Source organism: Platalea leucorodia (assembly GCF_965183815.1).
Source record: "Platalea leucorodia genome assembly, chromosome: 3".
NCBI lineage: Eukaryota > Metazoa > Chordata > Aves > Pelecaniformes > Threskiornithidae > Platalea > Platalea leucorodia.
The window spans coordinates 32451241-32467870 of NC_138825.1; the positions used below are offsets into that span (position 1 = coordinate 32451241).

Sequence of the window (16630 nt, forward strand, 5' to 3'; positions counted from 1 at the left end):
AAGCAGCTCTGTGCACACTACCTTTCCAGGGTAATTAAAAACCCAAGAAACTTTCAAGATTACTCAGACAAGTTAAGATGACAGCCTCACTGTTTTCCAATAGCCAGGTCAGCACTCTCTCTCTTTTTTGTATATATACACATACATACATACATATATAGATATATAAACTGCCATGAATTTTGAGTTACCTAGGCTGAACACTTCAACCTTGTTTGACTGCCCTGACATGCTGATCCTCAAATGTGCATAGAAAAGAATGTGGTTGGAAAGCTTTGGCCTTCCAGGCAGCTCTGTAGTATGGTATGAGCTGCATCTGCCTCCAGGCTCTCATTAGAAACACTTCGCTGACTGTCTATCGTTTCTGGAAGCATATCAGCTGACATTAATAAGCATGACACTTGTTTTGTATGGCAACCAGAGCTGAGCTCTCCTTTACAACATTGTGTTTACTGTAGGAACAGGAGATATCTCTCACCACCCTCCTCCAACTGAATACTGATCTAACACTAACATAAGAGTATTTACTGGGGAAAGAGCCCTATCATACATCTACTTGTGACACAAACACTGTATGCATGTAATAGTTCTGTTCACCATTACCCTTGTCCAATGTCATAACCTACTTATTTATATCCCAAAGCTATCACAAGCCACAAGCGATCACAAATTCCTTCTGTTCTTACTGTGGAAACCCCTAAGCTAGGGCATCGACTTCAATATTGATCCAGAGGAAAGCACCACTTATTGAGCTGACAGTCTGCAACACCTTTGATTTCTCATGCAGTCACTGAGGTGCTGATGCATCCTGAGCCAATGCAGTCAGTAAGATCTAACAACATCTGGAATGAAGTGGCGCCAGCAATCACCCATCCTTGAGTTGCAGTTTCCACCAAATTTAGATCTTGATCAACAGAAACAGTTTGCTAATGGGAAATACAGATATTCACAGTTCCTGTCACCTGTTCTCTCCTCTCAGTCTTAAATTCTTAACCTCCTTTTTTTCACATGAAATCAGAGATCTCAGCCAGGCTTTGCTTCAGCAACAGGCTTCAGATCTATCCTTAACTCCAGCATGTATGCAAGCACTTTGGCAATGAATGCAGACAGGCTTAGGAACACTTTGCTGAATGAGACCTGCATTGCTACATTGCTATCAAGTTCACTAAAGGGGTCTTCAAAGCAGCCACTGATTTCATTTTAAGAAACCCTTACACCTGGTTTCCAGAAGTTGGTAAGGGTGCAGAACTACTTGTTTTCAGAAAGGTACCAGCACCTCTGGAAAGCAGTTTCCAGATTAGCAGCCAAAAGTGAGACAGGCCAGGTAACAATTCTGAAATACCAGAATTAGCTGGTGGACTCTTTTTGCCCTCTGAATCATAGCAAAATTGATATTTTGGGCTGATGAAGAGTAAATGTTGTATTGCATCATCATTGCAGGGCCAAATACCTAAAGCAGGAGAAACATTTCCTCATGTTGCAATATATTTCAATATTCAGCTAGGATGCGTTCATCTTCTCAGATGCATCAAAAGCCACAATGTGACAGAACAGAACTCCCCAAAAAAGTATCTCAAAGTTCAGGGATATTAATGTAGTAGTTCACAGGACTTTACTTTTGACACCTTTCTACAGAGAGTTATGAGACAGAGAAACAACAGAAGACTAGCAGAAATCTGGGACAACTGTTGTCTGCATCTCCTTGCTGAACGTTTACAAAACGTTGCAGAACATAGATAGCTCCACTTTATCGCATTTATCCAGTCTAGCTGCTTGCTAGCAGAGAAAGAGAGAAGACTAATTGGTATAGAGGAAGCGGACAATTTTTCATTAGACTAACATCCATCAACTCATTTCATACAGCTAACAAATAACTATATAATGGTAATGCCTCGGTTGCTACTGATACAAACTTCTTTAAGTCATACAGGTGACTTAAGAGGTTGCATATCCTGTTTCAAGTCCTCCCACCACTCCAAAAAGCCTGTTTAGGATTTAACTGATACAAAATACAAGACAGGCACCTATCACATTCTTTCCTATAATAAGCAAAAGCTGAAGCTAATCTGGATACATGCTGTATATAGAAGTATGCAATAAATTCTCATTAATGGCTGAATCAGAACCATAATACTTCCACATGTTTCACTGACACACACAGGCATATTCAGTCATCGCTAGGAAACAAAATCCTTTCTCTCAGGTATGGGGGGCCGTAGGATATATCAGGGCACCTAGCAGACTATTTCTGTCAGGAAATCCAAGCATTTACTGAGATCGCAAGTATGAGTCAGAAGTTACTCAAGGCCCACAGGAGAGTAATAAAAATACCTGATAAATCCTAACAATCTTTGCTTAGATACAGCAAACTCGAACACCTCACTTGGTTTCTGAACCTCACTTCCAAGACCTCTTTGGGGAGTAAGACGAATTTTTCTTTAAACAAACAAACAAATTAAGGTCTGGGTAATATCAACTAACAATGTCAAACCCAGGCATGGTCTGCCAGAACCTGTGCCCAAACTATGACTGAATTCCAGCAGCCATCTGTTTTGTTAATTAAACAGCACTGACTCTTTCAATAAGAAGCCAGGGATCTCAGGGATTTCAGTATCACAAAGCTCAACTCATGCAGCCTCCCAGGTGTGACTAAAAGCAAAGAGCCAAATTCAGATGACTGCAAGACATTACAATCCCTAGGTCTGCAATGCACCAAAACCCATATATGACCATCAGCAATTCTCCTTCAGATTCTACACTATGGCTGTTTTTTTTCCTCTCTCTTGACCACTCTTGCTTGCTTATCCAGAAGCCTGAGGCCAGAATTATGGAAGATTTAATCTAGTTTTTCCTCTTAGTATCTCTTTACCAATTCACTACATGCTCATTTTCTGAAAACATCCATGCTCTCAGAGATTTATTGACAGATAAATAGATAAATGAATAAATGTTGAAGAGGAAGACTTATAAACCACCGCCACCAAAGAGTTTCTGCCAGTTTCTTGCTTGTAGATTTCATAACCAGGACTGTTGGCTTCATTTGAAAGTTCAACTATGAAATAAGCCCATACATTTAACAGGTTTTGAGCCAATCTTCCACTCTAACTAGACTGGTTTTGCTTGCTGTTCAGAGCAAGTTGTGACAGCACATGAGACAGTTGAAAGGGAATTAAATAAAGCATGCATCACCTGCAAACGTAAAACAAAAAGCTACATACTCAGCCTGTGCTCCAGGAACTGCCTGGTTAAGGAATGCATTTGAATCATTCTCACTCCCGGTGCCAGTCGAATAGCCCATGATCGTAACATTGAACTCTCGAAAGATGTCTGAAAAAGAAAGATGGCAATGAAGGGAAAATGCCTACATCTGCTCCTTGCCTACAGGGACTAGCACACAGAAGCACTGCCACAGTTTTGCTCTCTGACAACACAGCATAGCACGGCTGCTGCAGCCTCCACTCAAAACTGGTTGCATCCACCAAGCAGCGATGAGAGGGACCACCAGCTGGCAGCAACTCAGACAGCAGCGTGCTTGCTGTGCCCTGCACCATCACCAGCAGGTAAGATGAGTGGAATTGAGGACTACTGTGTGCTGTTCTCTCTCATGTTGTAGTGGTTAAAGCCTAAAATAAAATCCTCAGTCAGGAGGATCCTGAGTCAGGAGCTCATTTTCCGCTGGAGGATCTGGGTCTACTTCACAGCTGTGCAAAATCTCATACTACTGACAAATATGAAGAAGAAAGTCTCAGATGCATTGTTCTGATGAAATCCCACCACATTCTTCAGTACCTCCATAGTAGTTTCCAAAAGGAAGTAACTCGCAGCTGATAGTGAAAATGGTCACATTGTAAAACTATGAAAGCTACCTTAATCTCAAAGACTGAATTTAACCACATTTTAATGAAGGCTTTGTCAAATGTAATAGCATCCAGCGAATCAATTAATTGATTATTCTAATTATATTCTTGTTACATTCTGCTTATAATAAATGGACAACACACAGAAGAACAGTTTACTGGCCCTTTTCAAACAGAAGTTTATTATTACAGCTGATCCAAACTGAAAATCCAGTGGCTTTACATTAACAACAGACGGAGCTACAAGAAGTTGCATGTTTCAGTGAAGAGAAAGTTAAAATTATTCCCTTCAGGTTACACGTACAAGTAGTCAGCTTTATTTACCAAAGAGGTCTACTCTATGCAAAGATCTCTTTTTGGAAAAAGCTGTGGTGGAGTATTTGTTAAAAGCAAATGTTAACTGCATCACAAGCATGGACATAGCAAACTTTTAGAAACCCAAATAACATGCACCAAGGAAGGGAATTTCTACCTGGTTCTCAGCTTCAATGATGAAGCCAGCTTTTTATTCATTAGTCCTAGAATACTGTTTCTTTGGAAGGTAGTTCTTGTTAATTACTCTAAAACAGCTTTGAGATACTTAAGAGCTCTCTAAACATATCAGAAATCAGCCCATTCCCTCTCTTCAAACTTGCCAGTTAGATCTAGCAAAGCATTTACTTACTAGGTAGAGTTGTCACATTCTCTAATGATGCATCTCCTCCAATACTAAAATGAGAAAGAGAAACCCCAGTCATTCATCTCCTAGCTGGACACAGACAACAAGCAAAGTGAAAACCTACCACACATCATGAGAAAAAGCACAGGGTGATTAATTTGATAACTATCAATCTATCCGATTATGTGGAGAGGACAGAACTGGAAGTGCTATTGGGGACAATGGCTGAGGTTTCGGTGGTAAAGATGCTTGTCAGAAGGATTTAATGATCTTGCAGCTGTATGGAGGTATAGTCAATCATTAAGAAATGGCAGAAAAATGCCTAAGACAGCTACAAACTCGAATGCTATTTGGAACTGTGCTACAAAAAGTTCAGAAATAGCAAACTTTGGGAAATTGTCCCAGAAGCAACCAGTTCTGACTTGTTGGCTCCAGTGATTTTCTTCCATTTTGTAGATTTCCGACTTGCCATCCCACCAAAAAAATACAAAATGTCACAAGCAACCAAAGATAAAAGCATGAGAGAAGTCAAAAGGCTAGCTTAAAATCCATTGCTGAAAACATTTTCTGTGAAGACACCTTTATGACAAATCCTGGATCTTTATACATCTGCACAAGAAATGCTAGCCCAAGAAGCAACTTTTTTTTCAACTTTCTGACAGCTGAAAGCCCCAAAACATGTGGAAGAGAATAATATTCTTTACAGGAGAGATTACACGTCTCCTCATCACCTTGGCTGAAGACTTACCTCCAAGACAGTCCCCGGTATTCAGTGTCCAAATCCAGGAGATTATCTGAGGCAATTCCTGTACCAGCCTGGACATTATTTTTCATTAACCAAAGGAAATTAAAGCACAATTATTAATACAATATTCATTCATAGATAGTAATTTTATTTACTTTTGAATGCATCTCTTCAAAAGCTTTAGAAAGCATCTAGCTTTTCCCCAACTTTCCTCCTGAAGAATGCATCAATAGTTTTCGTAATTATTTATAAGCATCAAACTGCATATCATGCAGAAAATATATAGAATCATAGAAAAGTTTGGGTTGGAAGGGACCTTTAAAGGTCATCTAGTCCAACCCACCTGCAATGAGCAGGGACATCTTCAACTAGATCAGGTTGCTCAGAGCCCTCTCCAACCTGACCTTGAATGTTTCCAGGGATGGGGCATCTACCACCTCTCTGGGCAACATGCTTCAGTGTTTCACCACCCTCATTGTAAAAAATGTCTTCCTTATACCTAGTCTAAATCTACCCTCCTTCAGTTTGAAATCATTCCCCCTTGTTCTGTCACAACAGGCCCTGCTAAAAAGTTTGTCCCCTTCTTTCTTATAAGCCCCCTTTATGTACTGAAAGGCCACAGTAAGGTCTCCCCAGAGCCTTCTCTTCTCCAGGCTGAACAACCCCAAGTCTCTCAGCCTTTCCTCATAGGAGAGGTGTTCCATCCCTCTGATCATCTTCATGGCCCTCCTCTGGACCCGCTCCAACAGGTCCATGTGTTTCCTGTGCCGGGGTCTCCAGAGCTGGATGCAGTACTCCAGGTGGGGTCTCACCAGTGCAGAGGGGCAGACCCTTGAACTCGTGGCCACACTTCTTTTGATGCAGCCCAGAATACGACTGGCCTTCACTTTGCCAACTAATGTGCAGCTTTTCATTCACCAGTACCCCTAAGTCTTCTCTGCAAGGCTGCTCTCAATCCCTTCGTCCCCCAGCCTGTATTGATACTGCAGATTGCTCCGACCCAAGTGCAGGACCCTGCACTTGGCCTTGTTGAACCTCATGAGGTTCACGTGGGCCTGCTTCTCAAGCTTGTCCAGGTTCCTCTGGATGGCATTCCGTCCCTCAGGCGTGTCAACTGCACCACTCGGCTTGGTGTCGCCTGCAAGCTTGCTGAGGGTACACTCGATCCCACTGTCTGTCATTGATGAAGATATTAAACAGCACTGGTCCCAATATGGACCCCTGAGGGACACCACTCGTCACTAATCTCCATCTGGACATTGAGCCATTGACCACTACCCTCTGGATGCGACCATCCAACCAGTTCCTCATCCACCAAACAGTCCACCCATCAAATCCATATCTCTCCAATTTAGAAAGAAGGATGTTGTGGGGGACCGTGTCAAAGGCCTTACAGAAGTCCAGATAGATGACAACCGTAGCTCTTCCTTCGTCCACTGATGTAGTCACTCCATCATAGAAGGCCATTCGGTTGGTCAGGAAGGACTTGCCCTTGGTGAAGCCATGCTGGCTGTCTCAAATGACCTCCCTGTCCTCCATATGCCTTAGCATAGCTTCTAGGAGGATCTGTTCCATGATCTTCACAGGCACAGAGGTGAGGCTGACAGGTCAGTAGTTCCCAGGGTCCTCTTTTGTACCCTTTTTAAAAATGGGCGCAATGTTTCCCTTTTTCCAGTCACCAGGGACTTCACCTGAGACTGCCGTGACTTTTCAAATATCATGGTGAGTGGCTTGACAACTACATCAGCCAATTGCCTCAGGACTCTGGGATGCATCTTGTCAGGTCCCATTGGCTTATGTATATTCAGGTTCCTCAGGTGGCCGTGAACAAGGCTTTCTTCTCATGGGTCTAGATGAGCTGAATAACTCATTCATGGTTGCTTTACCCAAGAATGATGAAAATGTCTCAAACAAACACAGAAAACTTTTTGGCTAATGATAAGAAACACTATCTGAACCCCATGGAGAAAACAAACATATCACAGAAAGAAGCACCATAATACCTTTACACTGATTTGAAAAGTATTGCGCTAAAGGGAGAGACTTATAGTAGTACTATAGCAAGGAGGAAAGCGCTCTCTATGCTTACGCTGAAGAAAGAGGCAAGCTGGCACTACATTCCTCCTAAAACACCAGAATTCAGAAGAAGAGTGCCTGCCAGCTGTGATACTATAGTTTCATGCTAAATTTGGGTACGGGGTAGTACTTCAGTACAGCACAAGACCAGGCGGACTATTTGCTGCTACTTCAGATTAAACCACAATACTACATTTTCTCCTATGTATTAGCTTTATTGAATTAATGGAAGACTGGTGTTCAGAATAACTATGCATGGGCCAAGTGCAGCTCTGAGACAGCAATACACCACTGCACTTTCCATGAAAGCAGATTTCATTGTTCTTAGTCCCTACAGACTATACTTAGAAGCAGAAACACCTGCAAGGTCCTGGATATTTTAATATGGCAACCACAGCTATATATAGAATATCTTTCATTTGTCAATATTGCAGGTTTGCGTTCAAATGCTTCTATTTATTTCATAGCCTCCTGTGTGTAGGAGTTTTAGCAACAGGCCTGCCAGAGAATTGTAAAGGCTTCATGGTTTGTACACACAATGTCTTTGCTGTTAAGGCTCAGATTCAGAGAAACCTATGCTCCAATTACATCTTTCTGCCCAGTGTTTCCTTTGAGCGGGCTGTAGATTTTCAGTCTTTGACCAGTATGAAAACATCAGGCAGAAAGAAATAATTGGAATATAGGATGTCTGGATCTTGAGACTTCTAGGCTACCAAAGATAATCATCCTCAGCAAGAACTGCATCTTGATGAAGAAATTAGCTATGAGTTAAAACAGGCACAATAAAAAGACTGAATATCTTCTGAAAAGGATAAAGCCAGAGGGCTCTCAACCCCTGTACATCCTTATCTCATTAATGCTAAAAATGAATAAAATGCTATTATCCAACATCCCCTAGTCACACTCTGTTCCTGAAAGAACTGAGGCAAAAGAACAGGTTCACCAGTCCGTTCCTATTCAGAAAAACTTTGAAAAACACAGTAACCTAAGGCTTGTGCTGTCCCATTAATTTCAACAGCACCTGATCTCTTCTGTCTCCAATTCAGCAAACTATTTAAGCACCTCTTTAAAGGATTTGCCTGTGTTTTTGCCTGAGTTCAAAAGCATGGGAATATGTGCATGGGGGTAACAGACTGCTGGAGAACTGACACCTCCTTTCTTGTTCTAGCTGCTAGATCTATTATAATCCATAAATGAATGGATGCTTTGCTTCTAGGTACAGCAGCTATTTCCCCTCCACCAGAGCAGGCACATATTTGTAGTTTTACCAAGAGAATAGTAAAAACACTATCATCTTACCGTCAAAGAATCCCCAAGGGCTGCTATAATTTTCACATCAGCTGGCTTTAGGGAATGCACTGCAAAGGAAAGAGATGCAGCTGAACCTGGAGAGGAAATAGCTATTCTTTTTCACCACTGTATATACGAAACATGCCAGTGTGCATTCTGATGCTCAGACATGTTGTTTTTGCAACACCCAGGTGATAAAGCAGGAGCTCTCTCAGGCTCATCTCACGTGGGTCTAGCAGCAGCATATGCATATTATTCAGCATCTCAATGGTTAACATTGCTACCAAAAAGACAGAAGAGCAAGGAGCAAATAAGAGTAAGTTGCAAACAATATCCAGCACCAAGATGAAGGTAAAAAAAATGCAGTGTTAGACAAAGCAGGAACAGCATATTAAAGCTGTAAGAAGGCAGAGAAGAACTAAGGAAAAGACAACATGAAGTTATTGGAAAAACTGAGTACTGCTATGTCCTAGACTAACATGCATCAAGCTGGATTTCCAGTTTCCTTCCCAAGATTTAGGTGGTATCACTTCTAGGTTACGTCAGCACACAGATTTGGATTTTATTATGAGATATTTTGAAGTTCTGTACTGGCAGCAAGTTAAGTGAAGCTACTTAGAATGTTACGTTGAGTGACAGTATGGCATTGTATCTATTAAGCAGCTGCTGAAAACCATGACATCTTTTCTGATCAGTATTTTTCATAGTCCAACAGTCATTTCATCAAAAATAAAAACTCATCTTGAAGGACAGTTGAAAGTAATTCAGCCTCTTAACACAAAACAGGCAAGACTACCTGAAGTTGCAGGAGGGGAGGATGGAGACCTGTCCTCACATAGCAGCTGGCTTCCATAATTCTAAAGAGAAGAAGAAAGCTGAATATCATTTGGCTAGGAAATACAGTCAGTAGTAACTAGGATCTTCCTCCTAGAGGCCAGGTGGATAAACCAAAGCCTGTTTAGCATGTAACTAACCAGACAGGTCTTGCTTGCTCAATTCAACAGCCATATTCAGTATTGCTCAGATTAGAGTAGCATCCTGCACTGATAACCATGCTGTCTGAGCATGTGTTCTTACAGGTGTTTCTGGGCGCATTCTGCCTAACTCAGGGAATGCTTTCCTGTTCCCTGCCATGCACTCAGCCTCCCAAACCCCTCTGGCCAAAGACTGATTTCACCTGTGGTGCACAGCATGACTCATCTGGTTACCATACAGGAACAGATGCAGCAGAGTAACAGTGGGATGGTGATGTTGGCACTTACTGGAGTTTGGTTAGGGTATGTGTAATTACTGTTCTTATATGTCCTCAGGAATGGCTCAGCCTACAAAACAAGGCAATCTGAGTCAATACAAAGCATCAGAAGAATACATAGAGATTTCCATTCCCCAGCCTTCAGTTCTCAGATGTCTGTAGATGATTAGCAACTTGATGCAAATGAATCCCAGGGATTTAAAAAAAAAAAAAAAAGGCACTTTTAAAATCCATACAATAACAGCGTAAACCTGGGGCACTATTTTTACACAGACAGAACTTAGAGAATACGCTTGGGAGCCTGCTGTGCGTGATTAACAAGAAGCTTGTGGTGCTACTGCAAGGTAGTCCCAGTGATCTCTGCAGAGCTGTGCTGAGCGGTGCCATCACTGCTCTGTTTCCCCCACTAAGCTCTATCATTCAGTGTGGATACTCAATGGTCTTGACTAGGTAGGCCAAACACCCTTCCCTTGTGTTTTGGCCAACCGTGATGTGTGGCTGTGAGGAAGCTTACTCCTGGGACGAGCTTGCCCTCCATCTCATGGGGGAGCACTCGTAATGCTACCCGTGGCAGTGGCACAAACTATGCAGGGAAGAGTCAGAGCCCCCTCACGGAGACAGCAATGCACACTCACGCAGGCTCCCAGCCACCCCCAGCACCTCTACACAGATATCCTTGTAACTTACCTCACTTGGACATTTGAGAAAAATCTCATCTTCCATTCGCTGATTATCTGTCTTCTCCCCTAAGGGTTCCAGCTGTGGGGAAAAGGGGGCAGCACAGAAGAAAAGCGAATAAGTATCAGAGAGCAACGGGTAACGCTGTGCTACCAGCCCCTGGAAACCAGCTCTGCAGCACAGCAAGACAACTGCAGCGCACTGCACCCGTGCTGGCAGCTGCCCCCACGCACTGCTGCTTTCCGTGCTGAAGAGGCTAATCCCCGCACACCAGGAACGTGGCCTGATGATCAACGAGCCAGGTAGGCATCATCTCCCCGAGAGAAGTCCAGCACCCCCAGCCTTAACATACCCTGAGATTTACTGGTTTGATATGACTGGTTTAACAGTTCAGGTGACCTTTCTTCACATGATCACTCTTTTACTTTGTAAACATATTTAAGGGTCCAGAAGAGACAGTGCTAGCTACATAGTAGCTCCCTGGGTTGTTCTTTTGGTTTTTTGGGTTTTTTGGGTTTTTTTGTGGCCAAGGGCAGGATGAAGCAGACAAGGAATGACCAATACAGCCTTTAAAAAAATCTTACCATGTTGTTCCACAAAGCACGTGCAGCCTGGGCGTGAGACTTCTGGCTGAAGTGGAAACAGTCTGGGGCAAAAAATGAACTGTCTGGCAACCCTTCCTAGAGAACGAGACGGATGCTGTCACAGGGGCAGTAAATGTGCAACAAGCTGTGCCTTATCCCCTCTCTCTTCCAGTGAGATAATCCCAGCTGACTTCAAACTGAAGTAGCTGCAAAGGCCTCTGAGGCCAAGAGAATTAAACCGGGCCAGAGAACACCAGTAACTCGGAACTAAGAAGCCTTTTAAAGCTCTTTAATATAGGATTTCCAAAGTAATAAGGAATAAAGACCGCTATGATTCTGGGTACAGAATACTTGGGCACAGATATTGATTGTATTCTTCATTTCACCTGAGATTCACACATTATGGTCTTTTGAAACACATGGGTTTTCATACTAAAATTCATTTACCAGAGTACTGGAAGGGACTTTATGGTGCAAGAGGGACACAGGGTGAGTGTTCCCTGGGGAAGACTTTGAACTAAGTATCTACTGCATTGTTGTCTGATTGCAGTGGAGTGGACTCAATGTCCAAAATCATGCCTTCAAGGTCTGTATTCCTGTTGCCCATTATGTCCAAGTTATTCCATAAGCATTTTTTGCAATTTTGGGTGTTAACTCAACTGAATATAATAATTATTAGGCCAGAAAACTGCTGGTCACATTTACAGCCAAGACAATTTTGAAAAGTCAGTGGAATTGCACCAAGATTTAATGTAAGGATGGTTTTTTTGGTTGTTTTTACCTGTGTTCTTGGGATCTTCACATTTGTCAGAAATGGCTGTATAACCACTGTGAAATTATCCGTAGTATCATACCTTCCGCTCTCCACTAACTGGCGGGTTCTCTCCTAAAGAGTCAAAGAAAAGTTGTCGCCGTTCCTTCTCTTACATTCAGCTCATCAAGTCCCTCTATCCATTTACATCTCACCCAGGGGTTCCCCCTGCCTAGCGCAGAAACCCTGGCATGGCCGTGGTTTCCAGCTCCCACCAGGCAGCCAACGCAGCCATCTTTTTGAGACACGCATCCTGGGCTTCTTTGCAGAGAGGCAGCCTGGGGATGGCCACCTGACTGACATGGGCAGGCAAGCTGATCAGTAATTAGATTTTCTGTCAAAAAGATGTTCTTCCAGAACCACCACAGCATTTTTGGTTTGGGTGACAGCCCATGGCCAAAGTTTGTTCCTGAATTATCATATTCTTTGACTTAATCTGATCTCCAACGAGATAAGTGGTCAAAAAAACTGCTGGCTCTCTGACATACTCTACTTTCTATGGCTCTTTAACAATTTTTTTCCTCATCTGTTTTGTTGTTTTATTGAATCAGAGTTGTAAAGATCTTGAGCCTACTCTCATCTCCCCCTCACCTTTTATTTTTTTTAAAATCACAGCTACAAATATGTCATTAAAATGAGTGGAAACTGTCCCCCACCCTCCAAATATTAGCTCCTCTGTGGTCCTGTGATCAACAGGAGGATGACATTAAACCTGTAACAAATGCCACATTACCTGGTACCTTCTGTTAAAGTAGACCAACTTCCTGAACTCATTGGAATTGTCCCGAGGGTTTATAACACAAGGGCACAGGAGCCTGTGGGATGAGAGCATGGTGCTGAGATCTGCTCCTCTTTTTTCCCCTGTTCCCGAGCTGACAAGCTGCAGTATTAAAAGCTACTCCGAGACAGATTTCTCTGAAAGGCAGCTCAATGGGAGTGTTAGCTCTCACCTCAGATGCTTGAGCAGAAGCACATTTTATTAGGGATAAATTCATGAACATAAAGTGAGGAAAAGGCTCCATGCAAGCAAAAAATGGTGCTGGGTGCCCATGGCAAGGTTTTGGCAGCAGGAGTAACCTCTGTGAGGAGAGACCAGGCACAGCTGGTTCCAGACAGCTCCAATGGACCCGCCACAGGGCACAGCTGAGCCTGTCAGCCAAGATGGTTTAAGAAAGGGCAGAAAACACCAGAGAGGGACAGGAGGAGAGAACAACAGCGGGAATGAGGAGGGGGTGCTCCATGGTAGAGCAAGCACTCCCCTGAAGGGACTGCAGCCTGTCGGCATCCCAGACATCTACTTGAGAGACTAATTAACAATAAAACTAATAATCAGCAATGAGATTACAGAGATCAGAAACTACAGAAGCAAGAGGGAGAGTTTTAAGACTGCAGAAAGGTAAATCTGTAAATAAAGCTGGATTAAAGTGATCAGCTAAGAAAACCTTGTGTCTTAATCTCTTCCCTGACTTTGCCCAAAGAGAACACAGCTGAGATCTTTCTGCTCTGGCTTGAGCTCCTTTGCAGCGTAGAGTGATGAGTCATTAAAATGGAAGCTCCGCAAGAAGTGGTAACAGCAGGGCTCAGATACAGAGACACTGACAGCCAGATAGGTATTTCTAAATGCTGTGTTGAAATGAACGTGTAGGTACATATGCATACACAGAGGAAGGTGTTTGGTGGTCTGAAATACTAGAACCTTTTCCCTTTAAGAAAAAAAATTTCCTGAGAAGACCTTGCAGCCTTCTGTGAGCAACAGTGAGAGCTGTAACATAAATCATCTTCAAACCTCATAAGCAGCTTCGGGCAGGTATTGTTTTCTGATGCATGCAGGTCCCGGAGGCTTGTAATGGAAAGCACTGTCACCAGGTTCACAAACGCCCGTGGAACCTGCCAAGAGAATAAGCAAACCCATAGCCAATGCCCAGAGTACGGAGTGCCACCTTTGCCTCTATACAGCCACAGCAGGCCTCAGGTAGCAGCCTGCTGATTCAGGCAGCTTGCATTATTTATAACAGAGGTGTTCAAAGTACTTTCTCAATAATTAATCCCCCACACGTATAATACTAAATTACAGCCCCTGCCTGTGCTGCCTATTTCTATTTTAAATGCTGATTGCTGGTCACTTGAGAACGATGACTTCAAAAAGGTCCAAACAAGTTCTTATAGGTCTCAGCATGGCTCAGACACCTGCTAACTCTTTGAGTACTCTCATCATCCTGACCCACATCTGCAATATCAGAACCTCTCTCTTAATGACCACAAAAAATATACTTATTTGCAGTATCATGAACAAGCAAAGCATTTTCTAGCCATTGAATATCATATGTTTGTTTAAATTTGTTACAATACTTTTTACGTTATTTGTCCGCAGCACATCAGCTAGAACGGAGCACATCTTTATTCCTTCAGTAAAATACTTCTCTAGCCCTTTCTGCCTCTCACAAAGATTTTCCTGCAAGCAAGCATCTCTGCATACAGCAGTGCTCCACAGGTGAAAGCAGGGAACTAAATTCTCAATCAATAATCCGCAACTGCTTTACAAACAGAACACAATCCCCACTCCCACATACTAAAAAAGTTTGGTTTACCTCTCTGTGAAGCATGTCCAAAGCTACTTGTAAATTGTAGGTGTAGTTTTCAGGAGAATAGCGTACCTGTTGAAGCAAGAAGTTTAAATTCTATTGTCAATCAGTTTACTCAAGCAGGCACAAGAGTGACTAGATGGAGTCTCTCACAGCAGCATTCATTTTTCTAATTCTTAGGGCAAGAGTAACAGAGTCTTAGGCAAAACTGTCCTGTGTCTGTTTTTATTCTTTCCTATCACAGCCATCACACTCACAACACCTAGTGGCCACTGGATACCACTGAGGAAGCAAATTCAGGGGGCATTATCAGACATCACAACATCCTCCATCCCCAGGCTTGCTCAGGCCAGTCTTAAAAGCATGGCTAACACCTCACTAACAGGGACTGTCTTTGGAAGAGACCAGTTTGTGTAAAAGTAAGTTTGTTTCTGCTGTATGGAATATTAGCGACATGCCTCCCATGTGCTCCTTACCTGCCACAAATAACAACTGGCAAAGCTTAGGCATTTATCTGGGAATGAAATCATTTACATACTTGCCTCTCAGTGGCGAAATTTCCCTGTTCCAATTGAGTGGTTTAAACCCTCTAATTTAATTGGCTCAAGTAATCCAATTTTTATTTCTTCACTTGTGGAACTATTTGACAGTCAAATAAACTCCCCTATGAGAAATGTCTGTCTTATTTTCAGCCTTAATTCTTTTTGATTTAATTTCAAGCAGAAGTTCATTGAGAGCACCCCTGGCCTACTCTACAAATGAGACAGCTCAATTCCCTTATTCATTTCCTAAATCACAGCTCACCAAGAGCATCGCGATTGGCACTATTTGTAGCTGTGCAACATAAAGGAAGTATCAACGTGATCTTTGGATGCAGATGTGCTACGTCCTTGCCACCCACACTCATGAGCAACTGCCATTTTGTGTCTGGGTCAGGAGCAGAAGGTAGGAATGGTTAATTTGCACCTTCCTTGTTTTATAGCCATCTTATTGTGCTGCTTTGCGGTTTTTCCTGATCTGAAATTAATCATGCATAATTAAAAGCATGTAAGACTCATCACTGTGTGAGGAGCCTGCCACAGCCTTTCACCTCCTCTCTACTCACACATACCAAAGGCTATATACAGTATGTATATGTCTATACATATATAATATATACTGTATTATATATAATTGCATCAGCGTGAGCTGTCGGTAGAACCATTCCCATAGCACTGAAGCTGGTAAGAGAGCACTGAGTGACACTTAGGAGTGTTACTGTGCACAACGCAAAGAAGAGCAAAAGCCCTTGACCTTTTATCTACAGGCGGTAAAGTGACTAGATAACGTAAAGTTATCTTAGTTAATGGCAAAACAAAGTAGCCACAATGATGTAATTTACAGGTGTTCTAAAGATATAACTTTGTTTATCATAACATCAGGTTGAACAACCTGAAGGTCTCAGTGCAGTCACATTCCAGAGCTGCACAAATAAGACTACCTTATTTTGTTCTCACCCACTGAGTTCTGCCCTCTCACCCACTGCAATGCATAGAGACCTTATGCCCACGCTGGCACAGTTCATGCTGCAGGCAGCAGCGGACTTACTGGATTGTTGCAGAAATTGCATAGGTCATTTCCTCCTATGAAAAGTGTTATGAGCTTCCAGTCAGTCTGCAAATTTATTCTCTGCACACAGAAGGAGATGGAATGAAAGTTAATAATTAAAAAAAAAAAAGGGGGGGGGGAGGGTGAGGGGGAGGGAGGGCAGGGAACATACTAAACACAAACTTAACATTTCTCAGGGTACCTGGCTATAGTTCTCTAAGCATCCACACAAAAATGAATTTGTAGTCATGACTGAAGATGTAGAAACTACTAAGATCTAAATAAGGTTTACAATATCAATAGTACCATGCAAAATGATTTGCTTCAGAAAACCATTGCTCAAAATTCATCTGTATGCTTTTCTTAGTAATATCTTGCGTATACACTGAGTGACTCCTGCAGTTCTAGGAATATATCTTCATTGCAAAAATGATGGTATATGTTTTACTGTGTCATAAATAATGCAGCTATCCTGCTGGAAAACCCTGGAGGGCAATGTATTTTGGTCTT

General features: G+C 42.5%; 1 protein-coding gene across 1 annotated transcript in view; it reads right to left on the minus strand.

The window, feature by feature from the left end:
* The window catches only part of PLB1 (phospholipase B1), a gene marked incomplete at its 5' end in the record, with an annotated part of 92424 nt that overhangs the window by 30456 nt on the left and 45338 nt on the right, over positions 1-16630 (minus strand). The window contains 13 exons of the mRNA XM_082307342.1: positions 3219-3327; positions 4522-4565; positions 5264-5331; positions 8636-8694; positions 9423-9483; positions 9889-9948; positions 10566-10637; positions 11141-11236; positions 11922-12026; positions 12685-12766; positions 13738-13838; positions 14540-14605; positions 16121-16201. Of these exons, the coding sequence (XP_082163468.1) occupies positions 3219-3327; positions 4522-4565; positions 5264-5331; positions 8636-8694; positions 9423-9483; positions 9889-9948; positions 10566-10637; positions 11141-11236; positions 11922-12026; positions 12685-12766; positions 13738-13838; positions 14540-14605; positions 16121-16201 (1004 nt within the window). The remainder of the gene's footprint in view (positions 1-3218; positions 3328-4521; positions 4566-5263; positions 5332-8635; positions 8695-9422; positions 9484-9888; positions 9949-10565; positions 10638-11140; positions 11237-11921; positions 12027-12684; positions 12767-13737; positions 13839-14539; positions 14606-16120; positions 16202-16630) is intronic.